Raw genomic sequence first — 21,222 nt, forward strand, 5'->3', positions numbered from 1 at the left:
GCTCGCCGTAAATTAATAAATTATATATTTAAATTATTAATTTAAGGAAATTGGACAAGTTGGCCTGTTTTATTTTTACCTAAACTACGTGACGTCGGCCGACCGCCATATTTGATCACACTTAGGAAACCAAATTAAAAATATTATTAAAAATAAAATATAATAAAACTACCTACTTTTTTTTTTTGTAATTATTATTTTAATTCAATATCTTTTCTTTATTTATTTTTAAATCCAAGACAAGGGATATGCACCCAAAAAGTGGAAATAAACCCATTGTTTTTATCATTTTTAAATAAATATTTTAAAATATCGATATTAAAAAATGTCGAGAATTAAGAAATTCAATCGACGTAAGATTTTAATCGAACCTAACTGAAATTAAAGTAATTTTTAATATAATATTTATTTGTCAATACGAACCTAACTCAATATATCAGATCTCTAGTTTGAATTCCATGTATGTAATTATAGAATTAAAAAAAAAAAACTGAAATTAATTTATTACACTGGCAAGCAGGTTTAATGCTACTTTTAAAATTTTATAGGTAATGAATACTCGCACTGTTCGAATGAAAACTTTTGGGAAGCCCAAACCAAAGCTAGGAGAGCTTATACTTAAAGTGGACAATATCATACTATTGTGGAGAGTCGTTGATTTCTAACCGTACTAACACTAGAGGGTATTAATGATTTTTTTTTTTAAAGAAGCAGGCGAAAACATATATATTTATATTTTTTAAAAAAATATTAAAGAAAGAGAAAAATAAGTTAATATAATAATTATTAATTTTAAATTATTTATTATAATTATTAATTACTTTTTTTAGAAATTAATTGAAATTAGAACCACATATTTCGGAATGTGATTCTACCAACTTTAAATTCAATTCAATAATATATTTTATGTACTTAATCCGAATATTTCAAATATTTAAATATTATGTACTCAATTTAATATGCTGGAAAGACTCGTTGGTCCGTGGTTGAATTGAATTTCGAGTTAGTTAGATTAGTAACTCGACAACTTAACTCAATTCAACCCAATTCGAAAATATATAAAACATTCACAAATCACAACGCATCGTTGACTTGAGTTATAAATGTCAAATATTATTAATGGACCCAAATTTTTTGTTTTTCCGGAGACTTAACCAATCTAAACAAAAAAAAAAAAAAAATGTAACCATCTAAGCTCACCGTTAGCAGATATTGTCCATTTTGGCCTTTTACGTATCACCGTTAATTTCACTATTTTAAAATGTGTCTACTAGGAGAGATTTCTGTTCCCCTCTCCAACTGATGTGACATCTCATAGTCTACCCCCCTTGGGGCCAGCGTTCTCGCTAGTACACCGCCCAGTGGTTCGACTCTAGTACCGTTTGTAACAGTCCAAGCTCACTTCTAACAAATATTGTCCGTTTTGACCTGTTACGTATCGTCATCAACTTCACGAGCATATATTGTTTGTTTGGATTCAATAATCTAAATTAGTCGAATTTTTAAGTTATATGAACCACCGAAAAATTACCCACCTATTAAATAATTTACTTTAATAACTAAAACTATTTAAATTTTTTCTAAGCTTAAATAAAAAATAAAAAATAAAATTTATGGTGTAAAATAAATAGTAAAAAAAATTCAGTTGTAAAAAAGGATTTTATTTTATTTTATTTTATTTAAATGTCAAAAATTTACAGGCTGACAGAGACAATTTCAACTAATTAATAAATAAAAGATTCTGTAATAATTAGCAAGTCATAAAAGAGACGGAATTACAATAATATATATATATATATATATACAAGATAAAACTAATTTCCACGTGTCGTGATCTGATGCGATCTGGACCTGAAACTTGCTCGATGTTTAACGCTCCGACCCGTATAAATACCACCATCTTCTTCTTCCCCAACTCACTCGATCGTGTTTTCTGTGTGAACAAATTCCATTAACAGGAGGCCGTTCTGTTCTTCTTCTTCTTCGTTCCTTTAGTTTCTTTCTCTTGCCATTTTTTCTTCTCTTTCAAGAGCATTCCTCACAGGAACGCTCTTCTTCAAGTTTCTTCTCAGCTTCTGGTGAGGAGACCGGCCGCTCTGCAACTTCTCTCGCTAAAGAGCTAATCGGTGAGTTATTCTGGTGGAGGCTTTGGTGTTGCGTTTTTCTTTTTTGTATCTGTTTCGAATTTGTGCCTTCCTCTGGTGTTGGGAGTGTTGATTGAACATACACGGAACTTGAGCTGCGGTTTTGCCAAGAATCTCGCTGTTCTTGCTCCGTTCGGATTTTGAAGGATTTCAAAATTGTGGCCGTCATTCTGTTGTTGATTTCGTAATTATGAACTGGTGATTTTGGTTCTGTGTTTGATTCCGAGTTTTTGTGTTCGAATCGAGCTTCAGGCGGCCGAGAGTAGTGAGATTGAACCCTAAGCGAACATCCTTTTCTTAGATCGTAGCTCAGATCTACCTTTCTCTGTGATTCTCAAGCGTTTTCCCCTAATTTCTTGCAGATCACGACGATTTGTGAGATTTTAATCTGATTATTCATGGACTTAACTGAAATACCTCTCCCTCCAAAAAGTTACAATAGAACGGAAACCAAGAAATTTACAATCGGAATAGAAGAACTCAAAAATTATTAGGTCTGAAATCGATGAGTTGAAGAGATTCAATCTTCTACAAGATTATCGAATTTGACGGCTTCTTGATTCTCTTTTGCGTATCTGTATTGTTCTCTGTGTTTGCACTTTTCCCTTTTGCATTTCACCCTCGCTTTCTTCCAAAGATGAATTTTATTGTTTTTCTCGCTTATCAATATCCTTGTATGAACGAATATTCCGTGTTTATGAATTTTTTTTTTCTTCCCGCCCGGGGAACCGGAGTAAGCCAGTTGGCGTCGTCTCCCTTCACACGGCGGTGAAGAAAAAATTGAAATCCGTGTCTTCTTCTTCCTTCTTTCCTCCTCCTTTTTTGTTGACCTTTTCTCTCAACTAATAAAAATGTTTTTATTTCAAATATAATATTCCCTTGTATTTTTATTTTTATTTATAGTTAACTTTTTAATTGAGTTTAAATAAAACAAGCTTTTGTTTTTATTTAATATTTAAAATAATTAAACCAGATTATTTATGTTTTTATTTTTTTAATTTTTTTTAATCCTATATATATATATAGCTTAAATTGGTCAAATATTTTCAATTATAAATTATTTATTCTCTGCTGTTTGCTGGCCCATAAACCAGTTTGATTCTTCTCTCTTGGGCGGGACTACGAACCTCTACAATTATATGATATTGTCTATTTTGAGCACAAATTTTCATGTTTTTGCTTTTGATTTCTAAACAAAAAACTCGTATAAATGGAGATGTATTTTTTATTTATAAACTTAGAATAAATCGCAGACCCGCGATCTTGCTGAAAACTTTTAAGTTTTGTTGTTGGTGTTGGTGATGTCCAATGAAGAGGCAATCTTGATTTCTTTTATGATTTTTAGTTCAGACACTTGGGTTGAATTCCAACTTCTTATATATGTGTATATATATATGTTTTAAATCCTTTCTGATTGGCTGATGATGATTTTCTATTTTAATATCGTGCAGCGACTGTTTGGTGATCAACAATGACGATCACACCCAAGATTTCTATCAACGATGGCAACTTGGTGGTTCATGGGAAGACCATACTGACTGGCGTGCCTGACAACATTGTGCTGACTCCAGGATCAGGCCTTGGACTCGTTGCTGGCGCATTCATTGGTGCCACTGCTTCCAACAGTAAAAGTCTGCACGTTTTCCCTGTGGGTGTTTTAGAGTAAGTAAAAGTAAAAACCCTCTTCGTAGGAGTTTAAGTTTTACAGTATGAACAGAGATAAAACGATAAATGGCAAGTAATTGAAGTTTCCTCAAATGTTGAACAAGTAAAAAATTGACTCAAGTGTCGAACAAATGGTGTACTTTGTTCGAAGACTCTAGAGAAGGAGTCAAGCCTCGATTAAAGGGAGGCTGTTTGAGGGCTCAATAGGCATCGGGGAGGCTCTATGGTGTACTTTGTTCGAGAAGAGGATTGTTGAGAGGGAGTCTCACGTTGGCTAATATAGGGAATGATCATGGGTTTATAAGTAACGAACATATCTCCATTGGTACGAAGCATTTTAGAGAAGTCCAAAGCAAAGCCACGAGAGTTTATGCTCAAAGTGAACAATATCGTACCATTGTGGAGAATCGTGATTCCTAACATTTACTTTGAAGTTCTCTTTGATCCGTGAGCTGAGTAGATTTAATAAGTAGCTATTGTAGATGATTGATATGAACTATTCTAATTTTTGCTCCATTTCATATCAGGGGTCAGCGCTTCCTGTGTTGTTTCCGTTTCACGTTATGGTGGATGACACAGAGAATGGGAACATCTGGGAGAGACATCCCTTTTGAGACACAGTTCCTGCTTATGGAGAGCAAGGGAACCGAAGGGGAGGATCCTGATAATTCATCCACCATCTACACTGTCTTCCTTCCTCTCCTTGAAGGTCAATTCCGTGCTGTCCTGCAGGGCAATGAAAAGAATGAGATGGAGATTTGCCTCGAGAGTGGTGAGTAGATCATAATCAACAAACAATTATCATCTGTTGTAGGATGCACACACACCCTGCTGTCTTATTTATTTGGTCTGTCACTTCTTACAATAGTTCCATCCTGGTGGACGGTAATGAAGAAGATATAACTTTCTGTTGGGGTGGAGCTGTCATTAATGAGAACCAACCTCGCTGGAGAAATCTTTTAATTACCATCACAGGAATGAATCAAATAATGGAGTTTTATAGCACTTGGAGGAGAATATAGGAAGGATCAAGTTACAAAGAAACGAAACGACCTGTTTTTGTTGGTGTTTGAATTGATTTTGCAGGAGATAATTCTGTTGAGACCAACCAAGGACTTTCTCTTGTCTATATGCATGCTGGGACCAATCCCTTTGAAGTTATCAATCAAGCAGTGAAGTAAGTTTCCAAATTACTTGGGTTGTTTCGTTTTTTCCTTTTTACAGACATGTAATGGTAACTTGATAATGATAACAGGGCTGTTGAAAAGCATATGCAAACTTTTCTACACCGAGAGAAGAAAAAGGTAGGAGATAATCTTGTTTTGACAGTATAATTTTACTATGCTATTCTGTTCTTGGAGTCTCAATTGTGTTGTATTGTCTTTTGTAGTTACCTTCCTTCCTTGACTGGTTTGGTTGGTGTACTTGGGATGCTTTTTACACCGAGGTCACCGCTGAGGGTGTTATGGAAGGTCTCGAAAGGTAATAAAATTTTTAATACTCATATATTGGTGATGTTTGAGATTAAATTGCTAACATTTGGGGTACTTGCAGCCTATCAGAGGGAGGGGCACCTCCAAAATTCTTGATCATAGATGATGGTTGGCAACAGATTGAGAGCAAACCAAGGGATGCTGATTGCGTTGTACAAGAAGGAGCACAGTAAGATATCTTTCTCTTGTGAACTCTGTCTCACTATTTCGTTTTGTATTGAACTTATGTGCATATCTCATCGAATCTATGTTGGGTTATTTGAAGAAATTGGTCGATGAAATGAATTGTGATCATCTTAGTTTAGTTGTGGAACATTTTATAGTGGGGAATAAAACAATACATCTCCCATGTTATATGCTGTTTTGTTCTTTTGCCACTCATACACATTTTCCACCTAGATGTCACTCCGCTGTCCTTGATTGTAATAATCTGACAACACATAGGCCCATCGCTAGCAGATATTGTCTTTTTTGGACTTTTCCTTACGGGTTTCCTCTCATGGTTTTTAAAATGTGTTTGCTGAGGAGAGGTTTCCACCCCCTTATAAAGAATTCTTCGTTCTTCTCCCCAACCGATGTTGGATCTCACAATCCACCCCCCTTCGGTGTCCACTGTCCTCGTTGACACTCATTCCCGTCTCCAATCGACGTGAGACCCCCCAAACCACCCCCTTTGGGGCCTAGCGTCCTTGATGACACACCGCCTCATGTCCACCCCTTCGGGGCTCAGCCTCTTTGCTGACACATTGGCCGGTGTCTGACTCTGATACCATTTGTAACAGCCCAAGCCCACCGCTAGCGGATATTGTCCTCTTTGAGGTGAAACCTGAAACCTCAAGATTTTTAAAACGCGTCTGCTAGAGAGAGGTTTCCACACCCTTATAAAGAATGCTTCTTTCTCCTCCCTAACTGATGTGGGATCTGACTGACATACTACTAGTTTTTATGCTCGCATGAGGGTGAATTTCATTTAATGATGGGATTTTGTTATAATAGAGGTTATGGGTTGAGTTAGATCAAGCAATTGATTGCTTAATCACTTGATGACACTTCTTATTTGTGTAGGTTTGCGAGTAGGCTTTCTGGAATAAAAGAAAACCACAAGTTTCAGAAAAATGAGAAGAACAATGAGCAGCAAGTCCCAGGCCTGAAGGTGGTTGTTGATGATGCCAAGCAAAAGCATAATGTGAAGTAAGTGTTCAATTGCTGTTGGGCCACAAATTTGAATTGGAAAAGCAAATTTCTAACCCATATATAATGCAGATTTGTGTATGCGTGGCATGCTTTAGCTGGTTATTGGGGTGGAGTGAAGCCAGCAGGTCCAGGGCTGGAGCACTATGAGTCTGCTTTGGCATACCCAGTCCAGTCACCGGGCATGTTGAGCAACCAACCAGACATAGTTGTAGACAGCCTTGCTGTTCATGGGATTGGCCTTGTTCATCCAAAGAAAGTCTTCAATTTCTATAACGAGCTTCATTCCTACTTGGCTTCATGTGGTATCGATGGTGTAAAGGTCGATGTGCAAAACATCATCGAGACCCTCGGTGCTGGTCATGGTGGTCGGGTTGCGCTTACTCGTAGCTACCATCAGGCCCTCGAAGCGTCAATTGCTCGAAACTTTTCTGACAATGGTTGCATTGCCTGTATGTGCCACAACACCGATGGTCTCTACAGTGCCAAACAGACTGCGGTTATGAGAGCTTCTAATGACTATTACCCTCGTGATCCTGCCTCCCACACCATTCATATCTCTTCTGTAGCTTACAATTCTCTTTTCCTTGGAGAGTTCATGCAGCCTGACTGGGATATGTTCCATGTAAGAAACTTTCTGTGCCTGAATTCGTTCTCACTCGTGCCGATTACGAGTCGTTTTATGCCTCTAACTCATCTCATTTATCTTTGCTTTGCTTTTCAGAGTTTACATCCTACAGCAGAGTATCACGGAGCTGCTCGTGCGATCGGTGGATGTGCAATCTATGTCAGGTAGTTTATGTCCATGACGTGTTTTGTTGAGGATTGTTGGGATAGGGATACATCCCATTGGTATGAGGCTTTTTGGTTAACTAAAAGCAAAACCATCCGAGTTTATGCTTAAAGTGAACAATATCATACCATTGTGGAGATTCCTGGTTCTTAACATGTTTGTCTGCTTTCGGGTCCGGGTCCAAGTATGGTAATAAGAATGACTTAACTTTTTGTAATTTATCACAGTGACAAGCCGGGCACCCACAACTTTGAGTTGTTGAAGAAGCTAGTCCTTCCTGATGGATCAGTTCTTCGTGCACAGTTACCTGGCCGACCGACACGTGACTCTCTGTTCAACGATCCAGCTAGAGATGGCACCAGGTTTGTTGCATATCGTTTTTAAAATGTGTCTGGTTTCTAGGATGAGGTTTCCACGCCCTTATAAAGAATGTTCGTTCTCTTCTCCAATTGATGTGGGATCTCACACCTCTCATTACAGACAATTGGTGATAATAAGTGTTTTTCTCTCGCTTTTGCAGCCTGCTCAAAATTTGGAATATGAACAAGTGTTCTGGTGTTGTTGGAGTATTCAACTGCCAGGGTGCTGGTTGGTGCAGGATCACGAAGAAGACTCGCATTCACGACGAGTCTCCAGGTACCCTCACCACCTCTGTCCGTGCAGCCGATGTCGATGCTATTTCCCAAGTTGCCAGTGCCGATTGGAAGGGCGATTCTATCGTTTATGCTTATCGATCAGGTACTTGGATCACTACTCGTAATCAAGATTCATGAAAGACTTCTCTTTTATAGAACTGATAGAGAAATTGTTGAGCATGGTTGGGAGCAAGTCCCAGGGGATGATCATAGGTTTATAAGTAAAGAATACATCTCCATTGGTAAGAGACCTTACGGAGAAACCGAAAGCAAAACTACAAGAGTTTATGCTCAAAGTGGACAATATCATACCATTATGTATAGTTCTGGTTCCTAACAGGGATTTGATTTGTTTTTTTAGGAGAATTGACTCGATTGCCAAAAGGTGCCTCGGTTCCAGTGACCCTCAAAGCTCTAGAATATGATCTTTTCCATATTTCTCCTCTAACGGTACGCAACTTCTTCACTCTATATCTCGTTCTTTGTTTATCAACGCATTTTATAGATTGACCAAAATGATGTTTTGATTTTCAGGACATCACCTCAAACATCTCGTTTGCACCAATCGGTCTACTCGACATGTTCAACATCGGTGGTGCCATCGAGCAAGTCGATATCCAAGCGATCGAACCATTACCAGAGTTCGACGGTGAAATTGCCTCTGAGCTAACCGGCGCTCTCCCCAATGATCGACCTCCAACCGCCACAATCACCTTGAAAGCTCGAGGGTGTGGAAGGTTTGGTGTATACTCATCTCAACGACCTCTAAAATGCAGTGTGGACAAGACAGATACCGACTTTGTGTACGACGAGGCAACGGGGTTAGTCACCTTCACCGTCCCTATCCCAACCAAGGAAATGTATAGATGGAGCATTGAAATTCAAGTTTAAGTGAATGTCTTTGTATGCTTAAGTTCATATTTTGCTAATGCTACCATATCATTTAATAATAGCCTAGGGAGAAGGTAAGGAAGAGGAAATGATAATGTGTCCATGTAATGAATGTATGGTGGGAATGGTTGTAACCTAATTCTCTTTATGCAATAAAAATCTAGTTTACTATTGTTAGCTCTCGGGGTAGCAAAAGACAACCAATAATATCATTGTCAATCTAGTTTATCGAGTTTTTCTAATAATGTAACTGTTAGACGAACACGACTCTCCACAATGGTATAATATTGTCCACTTTGAGTATAAACTCTCATGGCTTTGCTTTGGGCTTCCCCAAGAGGCCTCATACCAATGAAGATAATATTCTTCACTTATAAACCGATGATTTTCCACTAAATTAACCAACGTGGGACTCACTCTCAATAATCCTCAACAATCCTCCCCTCGAACAAAGTACACTATAAGCCTCCCCCGAGGCTTATGGAGCTCTCGAATAGCCTCCCCTTAATCGAGGCTCGACTCCTTTCTCTGGGCCCTCAAACAAAGTACACTCTTTGTTCGACACTTTAGTCACTTTTGACTACACCTTCGAGGCTCACAATTCTTTGTTCGATATTTGAGGATTCTATTGACATTGTTTGTTTGACTACACCTTCGAGGCTCACAATTCTTTGTTCGATATTTGAGGATTCTATTGACATTGTTTGTTAGGAACAGAAAAAGAAAACTGGAAAGATTAGAAGAATTGGGAGAAATCTCTCATTCTATTCAATAATAAAATTGGCTATTATATAGCGTTACAGCTTTACAGAATCAAATCTAATCCAAATAACCAAATCTAATCTACTCTAATCCTAACAGTGACAACTTGTGATTGGTTAAAATTTCTCATTCAACAATGGTTTCATCCAAACAATTAGATTCAATGAAAAGAATCGAAAGTATTAATTGATCTGAACCTGAACCCCAATCCAATCGCTTACATTTTCGATACGAAATTGTGAAATATCCAATCATCTGGTAACATCCGGCACTATAGATATCTCCATGATGGTCTTTTAGTATCCAACTGAGTCCTCTCGTGTCATTAGCCTCCAACGAAGCAGTGTGACAGGTCGATATCGTCATCCAGTTCAAAGGAGGATCTAATTGAGAGTAGCTAACATTCATGTGATCAAACGGGTGGAAAACCCATCATTATTACTCAAATTTCATGTATGAACGAGAAAAACAAACGAGAAAAAAGAAACCTCGATTGATTCGAGTAGCAACTTCATGTCAACATCTTTAACTTTATGTTATCGCTCATCCCTTCGTGTTTCTAAAAGCATTCAAGAATTCAATTTCATTGATAAAAATTTTAGATTTAGATTAACTAAATTTGAGTATCAAAAATTCACAAATTTTAACAAAATTAGAAAGAGAAAAAAAAAATATATATATATATATATATATTAATTAGCTATTTCCAACTCATCACCGACAAGAACTGACAGATGTATTTTGTGTTTTCATATATTTCTAAAATAGCACCAATTACTTCTCACGCACGACCTCACACTTGTTCACACGCGCGCCGCCAAGAAATGAGAAAATTAAAATTGTACGTTCGAAAGCGCGAGTATACATATTACTGTACTCTCACGCGTGTGATTGAACTGGTTGTCATTGTCGTGTCAGTCACGCGGCTCCAAGAAGTCGTTGTCGAATTCTGTGAACTTCTGTAAGAAATAACCATTCATGTTCTGCCACGTCACCACCTCTTTTGAAATTCATGCCATGTGGCTGCTTGAGCTTCACTGCCAGCTCACTGCCACCATTAAACCTTCTTTAAAAGAAAATTATGATTTTTTCATATATGTATATATGTAATAATAATTTTTTTAGATTAAATTTACGATGCACACGAGTCGAGTTAAATCAAATATCAAATATTTATCGATCACGACACGTCATTAACCTCAGTTACAAACGTTAAATATTATTAAATTTTTCAAAAGTAAGGTAGGATTTGGTTGAGTTGTAATCTTATTTCGACCCGACAAAAAAAACGTCAACGAGAAAATCGAATTGGATTTTTGATTTTTTGAAATCCAACCCGACCCAAACCGAAAAAAAAAAAGCTAGCCAAACTAATGTTTATAGTTTATGTTAGGTATCCTAGATTGGTTGAATTATCGAGCCATATGAAGATCTATAGTTAAAATAACATTTTGGTCAATCATCTTATTTTGGTCCGTTACGTATTGTCATCAGTCTCACGGTTTTATAACGCGTCTGCTAGAGAGAGGTGTCCACACTGCTAGCAGATATTGTCCGCTTTGGCCTGTTATGTATCATCGTCAGCCTCACGGATTTTCAAAGCGTCTACTAGGGAGAGGTTTCCACACCTTTATAAAGAATGTTTTGATTTCCCCTCCAACTAACGTGAGATCTCACAATCCACCCCCTTAGGGGCCAACGTTCTCAATAACACATCACCCTCTGACTCTAATACCATTTGTAACAGCCTCAGCTCACCGCTAGCAAATATTGTCCGCTTTGTCCCGTTACATATCGTTGTCAGCTTCACGGTTTTACAACATGTCTGCTAGGGAGAGGCTTCCACACCCTTATAAGGAATGTTTCGTTCCCCTCTCCAACCAAGGTGGGATCTCACAAGAATTTATGTCTTTTAAGAATAAATATTTATATATTTTAGTAATGAATTGTCTAGTGGATAAAGCAGATTGCAGTAGTACGGTACAGAGTGTTTTGTAATCTATTCCTGTTTGGTCTTAATAAAGACCGTAAGTGTTCTCACAAAAGAGTTGTGTTCAACACCCTTCAATACTCGATTTAGTGAAAGGCTATAAGATGTAGCAAGAGCTTAGAGAATTAGAGTTGACAACGTCTTTTAGGGTTATAGTGATCTACGTAAGGGTGCACGTTAGCACTCCTACAAGAAAACGACCTCGTTAACCCCTTATTGGTTTCATATATTATAATAACCTAACATTTTGAGCTTAGAACGACTAAGGTCGTTACTACATGCATACTGAAAACAATTGAAAACCCGCATAAAAAGGCTATCAGAGAAAATATTTTCTCGTCATGACCCTATGACACGTTTAGCAAATAGTTTCTGTCACTGCCTTCCATGTCCTTATCTTTACTTAAAAGGAAGAGTTCTAGAACATGTCGAGTATTAAAAATACCCAATAATTTACCCTGTTGCTGGATTTATGATATGCAATCACGAGCAACACGATCTATGCTAACATAACTATAACGAAATCTAAAACTTTCATATGCACGATTCAATCTCGATCGCTTTCATGTACACTAAACCCTCAAAGCATGCATCGTTTCATGCATTCTAGGACCCTTTACGTATGCATTACTTTCATATACACCGACTTTACGTACATTACCTTCATGTATTTAAGGCTCTCGAACATGCAACACTTTCATGTCGTCAAAATTGAAAAGAATAGAATTTGTTTCAATATCTCATGATTTTGATAACCGTACATATGTATGAGGTCCTGCATACAAAACATCAGTTTAATAATACGATACAATGTAGAAGATTTTCATCTGCAAACATACTTTTATTCTCAATATATAACCGTCGTGATTTTTACTTGATACATGATTAAATTAGGACTAAAATTTTAAATAAATTTTAAAATTACACTTAGTCAGGCTAATCATAAACATAATTTAAAGATAGTAATCGAATAAAAAATACTAACGGTTTATATATAATGTAATGACCCAGATCCCACCGCTAGTAGATATTGTCCTTTTTGGACTTTCCCTTTCGAGCTTCCCCTCACGGCTTTAAAACGCGGCTGTTATGGGAAGGTTTCCACACCCTTATAAATGGTGGTTTGTTCTCCTCCCTAACCAATGTGGGACATCACAATCCACCCCCTTCGGGGCCAGCGTCCTCGCTGGCACTCTTTCCTTCTTCCAATCGATGTGGGACCGCCCCCAAATCCACCCCCCTTGGGGCCCAACGTCCTTACTGGCACACCACCTCGTGTCTACCCCCTTTCGGGGAACAGTGAGAAGGCTGGCACATCGTTCGGTGTCTGGCTCTGATACTACTTGTAAATACCCAGATTCACTGCTAGCCGACATATTGTCATCTTTGGGCTTTCTCGTGAGGGAAGCCTAAAAGAAAAAGCCCAAAGAGACAATATCTGCTAACGGTCCCTCAAGGGAAAGCCCAAAGAGGACAATATCTGCTAGCGGTCCCTCAAGGGAAAACCCAAAGAGGACAATATCTGCTAGCGGTCCCTCAAGGGAAAGTCCAACGAGGACAATATCTGCTAGTGGTGGATCTGAATCATTATATATAACATCAAAATGTTTATAGATAATATATGAGATATTAATAGACGGTTTTCATCATATATTAAATACGTAAAAATTATTTAATTTTTAAAAAATATAGTACTAATAGTAAAAAATATTTTAAAAATTTTAAAAAATATTAGGGAAGGTTTTTAATAAAAGTTTAAAAGTTTTTTTTGGAACGAGAGGAATGGTAATGATATTTATTTTTTAAATAAAATGAAAAATTGTAAGGATATTTTTGTTAAATTGAAAAAAAAAGGAAAATTGAAGATTGAAGTTCATTTGGATGGTTGTTCTACAGTCCACTGAGAAGGGAGTATCAGAAAAACCCAATCAAAATCAGACATTCAGATAAGAACAGGAAAAATGCTTAGAAAATTTCAATGAGAAGAAGTATCTGAAAAGAAAAGAGTACAAAATTTCACCAAGAAGACCCGAGGGTGGATTGGATTGGATTGGATTGGATTGGATTGGATCTGTGTTGTCTCAGCGTCGGTGGCTTTTCTGAGATCTCTGACCCTTGAAATTCCTTTGATCTTCTTCTTCCATCGATTTCTTCGCCCGTCGCACCATTTTTTAACGAATCCTCTGGATCTCCATTTTTTTTTTCTTGGAAGATTGAGTTTCCATGAAGTAAACTAGAGTTGTTCCTTGTTCCTTGCTTGTGTTGCTTAGGATCGAGGAGGATCTTCGATTGAACCAGCGGCCATGGAGGTCGATCCAAATTCTGGGGTAATTTAACCGTTTACTTGTTCTTACTTCTGTTTTTCTAACTCTATTTTCTGATTTGATGATTTTTGTTTCAATTTATAGAAATCGTTGAAACAGATTGGGGGCGGCCAGGTTTGTCAGATCTGCAGCGATTCCGTCGGCACGACGGCTGACGGTGAGCCGTTTGTTGCGTGTGATGTTTGTGCGTTTCCGGTTTGCCGTCCCTGTTACGAGTACGAGAGGAAAGACGGGAATCAGTCTTGCCCTCAATGCAAGACCAAATACAAGTGGCATAAAGGTTTTGATTCGATCCTTTCAACTATTTTAGTTAGATTTTCTTTCGTAGTTCTTGAACGATTAAAATGATGAGAAATTTCAATGGTTATGTGATGGATCGATTTGTTCTTGGCCATTAGGAAGTCCTCCTGTTCATGGAGAGGCAGTGGAAGATGTTGATGGTAATGGAGCGGAAGGGGCGCAAGAAAGGCATCATAAGAAGCCAGAGCGCACGCTTAGCTGGGATACCAATTATGATAAGGAGGGATCGTTTAATCACATTCCTTTGCTCACCACTGGACGATCTGTAAGCTGTTCTAGCAGCTTACTTTACTTTATTCAATTTTGTTTCTGTTTGTTGGATTTGGAATTGAATTGGGTTGTTTTCTGGTGTTCTCTTTGCTCAAGGTTTCTGGAGAACTGTCTGCTGCATCTCCCGAGCGGCTCTCCATGGCATCGCCTGAAAGTGGGAGTCGAGGTAAGCTCATACGTTTGATATCTTGTGTCGTGTGATATGTCGGAAAAGGAAGATTTCTTTTGTCATGATAGTTATGTCGATATTTGTTTGATAATTGGCAGCTAACTATCGAATCATGGATCAATCGAGGGACTCGGGATCGGCTAGGTTTGGCAATGTAGCCTGGAAAGAGAGGATAGATAGTTGGAAGGTGAAGCAGGACAAGAGTGTGCCGCCGATGAGTGTTAGTCATGCTCCTTCTGAAGGGAGGGGTGGTGCTGATTTTGATGCTAGCACTGATGTCATGATCGATGATTCTTTACTGTAAGTGCTTCACTTGCTCTCTTGTTTTTTTGTATTTTATACCATTTCTTAGCATTCAACTGTTGAATTGCACTTCGTAATAGTAATATGTTTTTGTGAACTCCAACTTTGATATAAATGGTGGAATCAAATTGATTTTGACATCAAGCATTAGATCGCTTATCTCAGTTAAGAATAGTCATGAAAAAAATAGGTCCAAAATCACGATCAATTCCTTTTTCAAATCCCATAGGGGCTGCATGAGTCTTTCCCATAAATGACCTATGAATAGGAAGAATCCTAGAATAAAATGAGAGATAGCTAACCAACTTCTAGGAGAGACATAATTGACTGCATTAATTTCGGTAGCTATGCCACTCACGAAATTTAACGAACCTAAGGAGCATGAGTCATATATTCCGCAGAATGTCGTTCTTGCCAAGGTTGTATGTCTTTTTTCAGCTTACTCAAGTCCAAACCATTAGGACCCTTTAGTGGTTTTAACCAAGGAGCACGCAGATCCCAAAAACGCGTAGTCTCTCCCCAAAAAATGACTTATCCGGTCAGAAACAAGGAAAAACTTAATTTCAGCCATGTTGGAAACTGTCATATTGTTTTCATAAAAATTCTGGTTTTCTATCGTCTCTTTTCTGAAAAAGAATATGTTCTATATATCTCGAAGTTTCAACTTAGCGAACGGATATTATGTTTTCAACTCAGGTAGCATCAATCTGTGTTAATGGAATTCAACCGATCAAACTTTCCACTCATAAATTTCTTGCTTTCTAACAGATATTTGTGCTTTGTACGAGAATAATCTGCTAAACATTACTCATTTGTTGGCATTGCAGGAATGACGAAGCTCGTCAGCCTCTATCGAGGAAGGTTTCTATTCCGTCCTCTAGGATTAACCCTTATAGGATGGTCATAGTTCTGCGGCTTATTATTCTTTGCATCTTCTTGCACTACCGGATTACAAATCCAGTTCCGAATGCCTTTGCTCTGTGGTTAATATCAGTGATTTGTGAGATATGGTTTGCTGTATCTTGGATTTTGGATCAGTTCCCCAAATGGCTTCCGGTCAACCGGGAGACATATCTTGATAGGCTTGCTCTACGGTAACGTTCTAGCTTTCATTATGAGCAATGTTCATTTTGATGTTTGCCTAACCTTCAAATATTTATGGTTTGCAGATATGATCGTGAAGGAGAGCCGTCTCAGTTGGCTGCTGTCGACATATTTGTCAGTACTGTCGACCCTCTGAAAGAACCTCCCCTCGTCACAGCCAATACGGTCCTATCGATTCTCTCTGTGGACTATCCAGTTGATAAAGTTTCTTGCTATGTATCAGATGACGGAGCTGCTATGTTAACATTTGAAGCCTTGTCTGAAACATCAGAATTTGCAAGAAAATGGGTTCCTTTCTCCAAGAAATACAGCATTGAGCCACGAGCACCCGAGTGGTATTTTTCTCAGAAGATCGATTACTTAAAGGACAAGGTTCATCCATCATTCGTGAAGGATCGGAGAGCGATGAAGGTAGTAACTCCAGATTCCTCTATATCATTTTCTTTCATAAAAGTTACTTTATCATCTCCATAGTTGACCGTGCTTTTGTGTTACAGAGAGAATACGAGGAGTTTAAAATCCGTATCAATGGACTCGTTGCTAAGGCACAGAAAGTTCCTGATGAAGGGTGGGTCATGCAAGACGGTACGCCATGGCCGGGAAATAACACTAGAGATCATCCAGGAATGATACAGGTCTGTACGGTGTCTGTGTCTGCTTCTTCATTCTTGCTTCCTACTTTAATATATTCTCTTCTTGTTTCTTCAATATAAATTTTCAGGTTTTCTTAGGCCACAGTGGAGGACTCGATACTGAGGGTAACGAGCTTCCACGTCTGGTTTACGTTTCTCGTGAGAAGCGTCCTGGTTTCCAACATCACAAAAAGGCTGGTGCTATGAATGCTCTTGTGAGTAAATTGCTCTAGAAAATTTCTATACCTCTCTGGACTCTTATATCTTTCTTCAAATGATTGAGTACCTCTATACAGGTTCGGGTATCTGCCGTGCTTACCAATGGACCGTTCTTGTTAAATCTTGATTGTGATCACTACATAAACAACAGTAAAGCGTTGCGGGAAGCTATGTGTTTTATGATGGATCCTAACCTTGGAAAATCAGTTTGCTATGTTCAGTTTCCACAGAGGTTCGATGGGATTGATAGAAATGATCGATATGCTAACCGAAACACTGTTTTCTTCGATGTAAGTTTTGTTTACCCATCTTTGTCTAGATTATCTTCAGTGGCTGTGTGAAATGTATGTATAATTTATTAAAATTTTATGTGGGTTGTATAGATCAATCTTCGAGGCTTGGACGGTATTCAAGGTCCCGTTTATGTGGGAACGGGATGTGTTTTCAATCGAACTGCGTTGTATGGCTACGAACCCCCTCTCAAGCCCAAGCATAAAAAACCAGGGCTATTCTCGAGTTGCTTTGGGAAGTCGAAAAAGAAAAGTTCTAAATCAAAAAGAAAAGATTCTGATAAGAAGCAAACGAGTAAAAATGTCGATCCCACCGTGCCAATATTCAACCTCGAGGATATTGAGGAAGGAGTTGAAGGTAAGTAACTCCAGTTTTCAAGTGTTTTATCTTCAAGGAAGCAACCTAACATTTTAGCTTGTATCTTGAAATGGAGGTGTTAATGTCCATACATCATTCGATGCAGGTGCCGGGTTTGATGACGAGAAATCGCTGCTAATGTCGCAAATGAGCCTGGAGAAGAGGTTCGGTCAATCGGCTGTATTTGTTGCTTCCACGCTAATGGAGAACGGTGGCGTGCCACAGTCTGCCACTCCGGAATCGCTCCTTAAAGAAGCAATTCACGTCATCAGTTGTGGATACGAGGATAAAACAGACTGGGGAAGTGAAGTATGAATCTATCTCCCTCTAAGGCCATTAATTTATGTTACATTTTCTATTTGCTACGAGACGATGTAACATTTGCACGACTAACTGATGTTTAACATTGGTGGTGCAGATCGGATGGATCTACGGTTCGGTCACAGAAGATATTTTGACAGGGTTCAAGATGCACGCCCGTGGTTGGAGATCGATCTATTGCATACCGGACCGTCCTGCATTTAAAGGGTCTGCTCCCATTAATCTTTCTGATCGTCTTAACCAAGTGCTTCGGTGGGCGTTAGGTTCGGTCGAAATTCTTTTCAGTCGGCATTGTCCTATGTGGTACGGTTATGGTGGACGGTTGAAATGGCTCGAGCGATTTGCTTATGTTAACACTACCATTTACCCAATAACATCAATTCCTCTTCTTGCCTATTGTACCTTGCCTGCAATATGTCTGCTCACTGGAAAGTTCATCATTCCTCAGGTAAAAAGAATCATATACGTTTTTACTACAAACGTATTAGCTTTCGCTCGCTCGAGTATCACTGAAACGACGAACATATTCTTTGTTGTTTATTCTTCTTTCATTACAGATCAGTAATCTTGCCAGCATTTGGTTCATTTCTCTGTTTCTTTCCATCTTTGCTACTGGTATTCTGGAAATGAGATGGAGCGGTGTCGGGATCGATGAATGGTGGAGAAACGAGCAGTTCTGGGTTATCGGAGGTGTGTCGGCCCATCTGTTTGCCGTGTTCCAAGGTCTTCTTAAAGTTCTTGCTGGAATCGATACCAACTTCACGGTTACTTCAAAAGCATCTGACGAAGATGGAGATTTTGCTGAGCTCTACTTGTTCAAGTGGACAACTCTTCTCATTCCCCCAACTACTCTCCTGATTATCAACATAGTAGGAGTTGTTGCTGGAATTTCTTATGCCATTAACAGTGGCTATCAATCTTGGGGTCCCCTTTTCGGCAAACTGTTCTTCGCGTTCTGGGTGATTATTCATCTCTATCCCTTCCTCAAGGGTCTGATGGGTCGCCAGAACCGAACTCCCACGATCGTGGTTGTCTGGTCCATCCTCCTTGCCTCAATCTTCTCCCTCTTATGGGTTCGGATCGATCCCTTCACAACTCGGGTAACTGGTCCTGACGTCGAACAATGTGGAATCAACTGCTAAAGAGTAATGAACAAAACAACACAGTCGAACTGGAATCTCGAAGCTAATGCAGGTACGTACGATCCTAGCTTATCGATCGACGACGTGTTTAATTAAGTTTATTTGGTGCTGTGTTTGAGAGATAGATTGCAGAGGTTGATATGATGATCCTCTTCAAATTTTTTGGCCTCCCCCATAGTGTTCTTTGTATGTACAAACTTGTTATTCTTTCTTCCCATTATTTAAGGCTTCTTGTGTACTTTTGTAAGCTTTATATTGAAAGAAATGATTGATATTGGAGAGTGTTTTAATTAAAGCAGCAAATGAAAGTGAAAGAAAAAGCCCAAAAGTTCCTTCAAAAGTGAACATAGTTTGAATTTGGTTGCTTAATCACTTTACAAACGGCCATTGTTGAAGACTTTAGATATTGGATATGCTTTTTTTTTTGTGGGACTTCTCATATTCAATATTCAAAAGTGGATTCGGAGTAGATATATTTTTTAAAGTTCAATGACCGGTTATACGTTTTTTAAAGCTGCTTTGTTGTAAAAGAAGCAAATGGTCGAGAAAGAAATGAAAATAAAGCTAATTACATCCAAAAGTGGAAGATGAAATTTCACATCGATTAGAGAGAAGAACGAGCGTTAGCGAGGACGTTGGATTCCAAGGGGAGGTGGATTGTAAGATTGCACATCGGTTGGAGAGAGAACGAAACATTCATTATAATGGTGTGAAAACCTCTCATTAACATATAGTTTAAAGAGGACTAAGACACATTTAAAGGGAACTCAAAGAGGACTACTCAAAGAGGACTAATAGACACAAACACATGACTAACAGACACTTAAAGGGAGCTCAAAGAGGACTAACATACACAAGGGAGCTCAAAGAGGACTGCTCAAAGAGGACTAACAGACACGTTTAAAGGAGCTAAAACAAAGAGGACTAACAGACACGTTAAGGGAAAACTAAAAAAAGGACTAAACAGACACATTTAAAGGGGGCTCAAAGAGGAACAGACACATTTAAAGGGGGCTCAAAGAGGACTAACAGACACGTTTAAAGGGAATGCTAAAAAAGGACTAACGTGAGAGGACTAACATAACAGACACGTTTAAAGGGAAAGAAGGACTAACAGACAAAGGAGAGGACAATATCTACTAATAGTAGGCTTGAGCTGTTACATGTCCCTAATAAACCAACCAGTTAACCTAATTCAATGGATGTTCGTCCTTTCGTTTGAGAGAGACATTTTTTTAAGTTCAATAACCTATTATAGACTTTTTAAAGTTACGTTACACAAACCGTAGTTTATTGTAAAAGAAGTAACTATGACTAAAGGGTGTCCAATAATAATAAACCAACCAATTGACCTAATTCATGACCGTTTGTTCTTTCGATTCGATATGAAGTAGACATTTTAAAAAAAATTCAATGACCTATTATACACTTTTTAAAGTTACCTTATACAAACGGTAAACGAAGCAAATGGTCGGAAAAGAATGAAAATATAACTAGCTACGTCCCAAGGCGGTCTCCAATAAACCAACCAATTGACCTGTTTCTATGACCGTTCATTCTTTCGGGTTCGGTTCGATTTTGATATCCCATAAGTGCATCAATGGTACCTTGTTGCACAAATAGGGATATCTTGTCAAAAGGAATAAACCAAGAAAAACAGCTTTTCCAAAAGTGGGACCCTTCACTCCCAAAGTTTTCCCCTTTTTCTCTCATTTATAATATTTTCTTAATTTTTTTTTAAATTTTAATTAATTAATTAATTTTTAATAAGTTGTTGACTAAGTTATTAAATAAATAATAGCATCATTAGTCTTTGAAAGTTTCTAATTTAATTTATTTAATATATTAAAAAATCATTCTAATCCTTTTCAATTTTATTCTATTTTTATTTTTATTTTTATTAAAATTACTTCAATAATAATAATTTATGGTATTTTCTGCTCAATTCAGTAGAGATATATATGAGTTACATGTTCGTTAATAGCTAAAATCTCATTCAGTTCAAATATTACACCTCCCCTTAGATTAAGGCTCGACTCCTTTGAAGTCTTAGTCATTTTTTACTGCCTTCGAGAAGACTTGACTCCTTTTCTTTTGGAGTCCTTTGTTCGACATTTGAGGATTTACCAATCTATTGACACGACTAAGTTTAGGGCATGACCCTGATACCATGTTAAACGAACACGACTCTCCACAATGGTATGATATTGTCCACTTTGAGCATAC

General features: G+C 38.1%; 2 protein-coding genes across 2 annotated transcripts; both read left to right on the forward strand.

The window, feature by feature from the left end:
* Positions 1-1,920: 1,920 nt before the first annotated feature.
* On the forward strand, positions 1,921-8,989 carry LOC111804563 (putative galactinol--sucrose galactosyltransferase 2). The gene is made up of 14 exons (XM_023689415.2): positions 1,921-2,126; positions 3,596-3,806; positions 4,337-4,581; positions 4,896-4,986; positions 5,065-5,113; positions 5,200-5,291; positions 5,364-5,471; positions 6,368-6,493; positions 6,566-7,118; positions 7,218-7,285; positions 7,514-7,648; positions 7,807-8,024; positions 8,283-8,371; positions 8,456-8,989. The coding sequence occupies exons 2-14, from the start codon at positions 3,616-3,618 to the stop codon at positions 8,810-8,812; spliced, it is 2,322 nt and encodes a 773-aa protein (XP_023545183.2). The 5' UTR covers positions 1,921-2,126; positions 3,596-3,615; the 3' UTR covers positions 8,813-8,989.
* A 4,437-nt stretch (positions 8,990-13,426) lies between these two features.
* LOC111803457 (cellulose synthase A catalytic subunit 3 [UDP-forming]) lies at positions 13,427-19,291 on the forward strand. The gene is made up of 14 exons (XM_023687860.2): positions 13,427-13,891; positions 13,973-14,168; positions 14,287-14,453; positions 14,555-14,624; positions 14,726-14,927; positions 15,758-16,024; positions 16,100-16,445; positions 16,532-16,669; positions 16,756-16,881; positions 16,963-17,175; positions 17,269-17,533; positions 17,640-17,842; positions 17,952-18,302; positions 18,412-19,291. Exons 1-14 carry the CDS (start codon positions 13,868-13,870, stop codon positions 18,994-18,996), a joined length of 3,153 nt encoding a protein of 1,050 aa, XP_023543628.1. The 5' UTR covers positions 13,427-13,867; the 3' UTR covers positions 18,997-19,291.
* Positions 19,292-21,222: the final 1,931 nt, after the last annotated feature.

Source organism: Cucurbita pepo, chromosome 10 (assembly GCF_057944985.1).
Source record: "Cucurbita pepo subsp. pepo isolate OVF chromosome 10, ASM5794498v1, whole genome shotgun sequence".
Lineage (NCBI taxonomy): Eukaryota > Viridiplantae > Streptophyta > Magnoliopsida > Cucurbitales > Cucurbitaceae > Cucurbita > Cucurbita pepo.

What these genes read in the sequence shown, in the direction of transcription:
- LOC111804563 (XM_023689415.2), top strand. Translation starts at nt 3,616, where the DNA reads ATGACGATCACACCCAAGATTTCTATCAACGATGGCAACTTGGTGGTT. An exon ending in GGAGATTTGCCTCGAGAGTG is followed by an intron (nt 4,582 to 4,895) that starts GTGAGTAGATCA and finishes TTGATTTTGCAG; the next exon opens with GAGATAATTCTGTTGAGACC. An exon ending in GGATGTGCAATCTATGTCAG is followed by an intron (nt 7,286 to 7,513) that starts GTAGTTTATGTC and finishes AATTTATCACAG; the next exon opens with TGACAAGCCGGGCACCCACA.
- LOC111803457 (XM_023687860.2), top strand. Translation starts at nt 13,868, where the DNA reads ATGGAGGTCGATCCAAATTCTGGG. An exon ending in AGGATCGGAGAGCGATGAAG is followed by an intron (nt 16,446 to 16,531) that starts GTAGTAACTCCA and finishes TTTGTGTTACAG; the next exon opens with AGAGAATACGAGGAGTTTAA. An exon ending in ATCATCCAGGAATGATACAG is followed by an intron (nt 16,670 to 16,755) that starts GTCTGTACGGTG and finishes ATAAATTTTCAG; the next exon opens with GTTTTCTTAGGCCACAGTGG.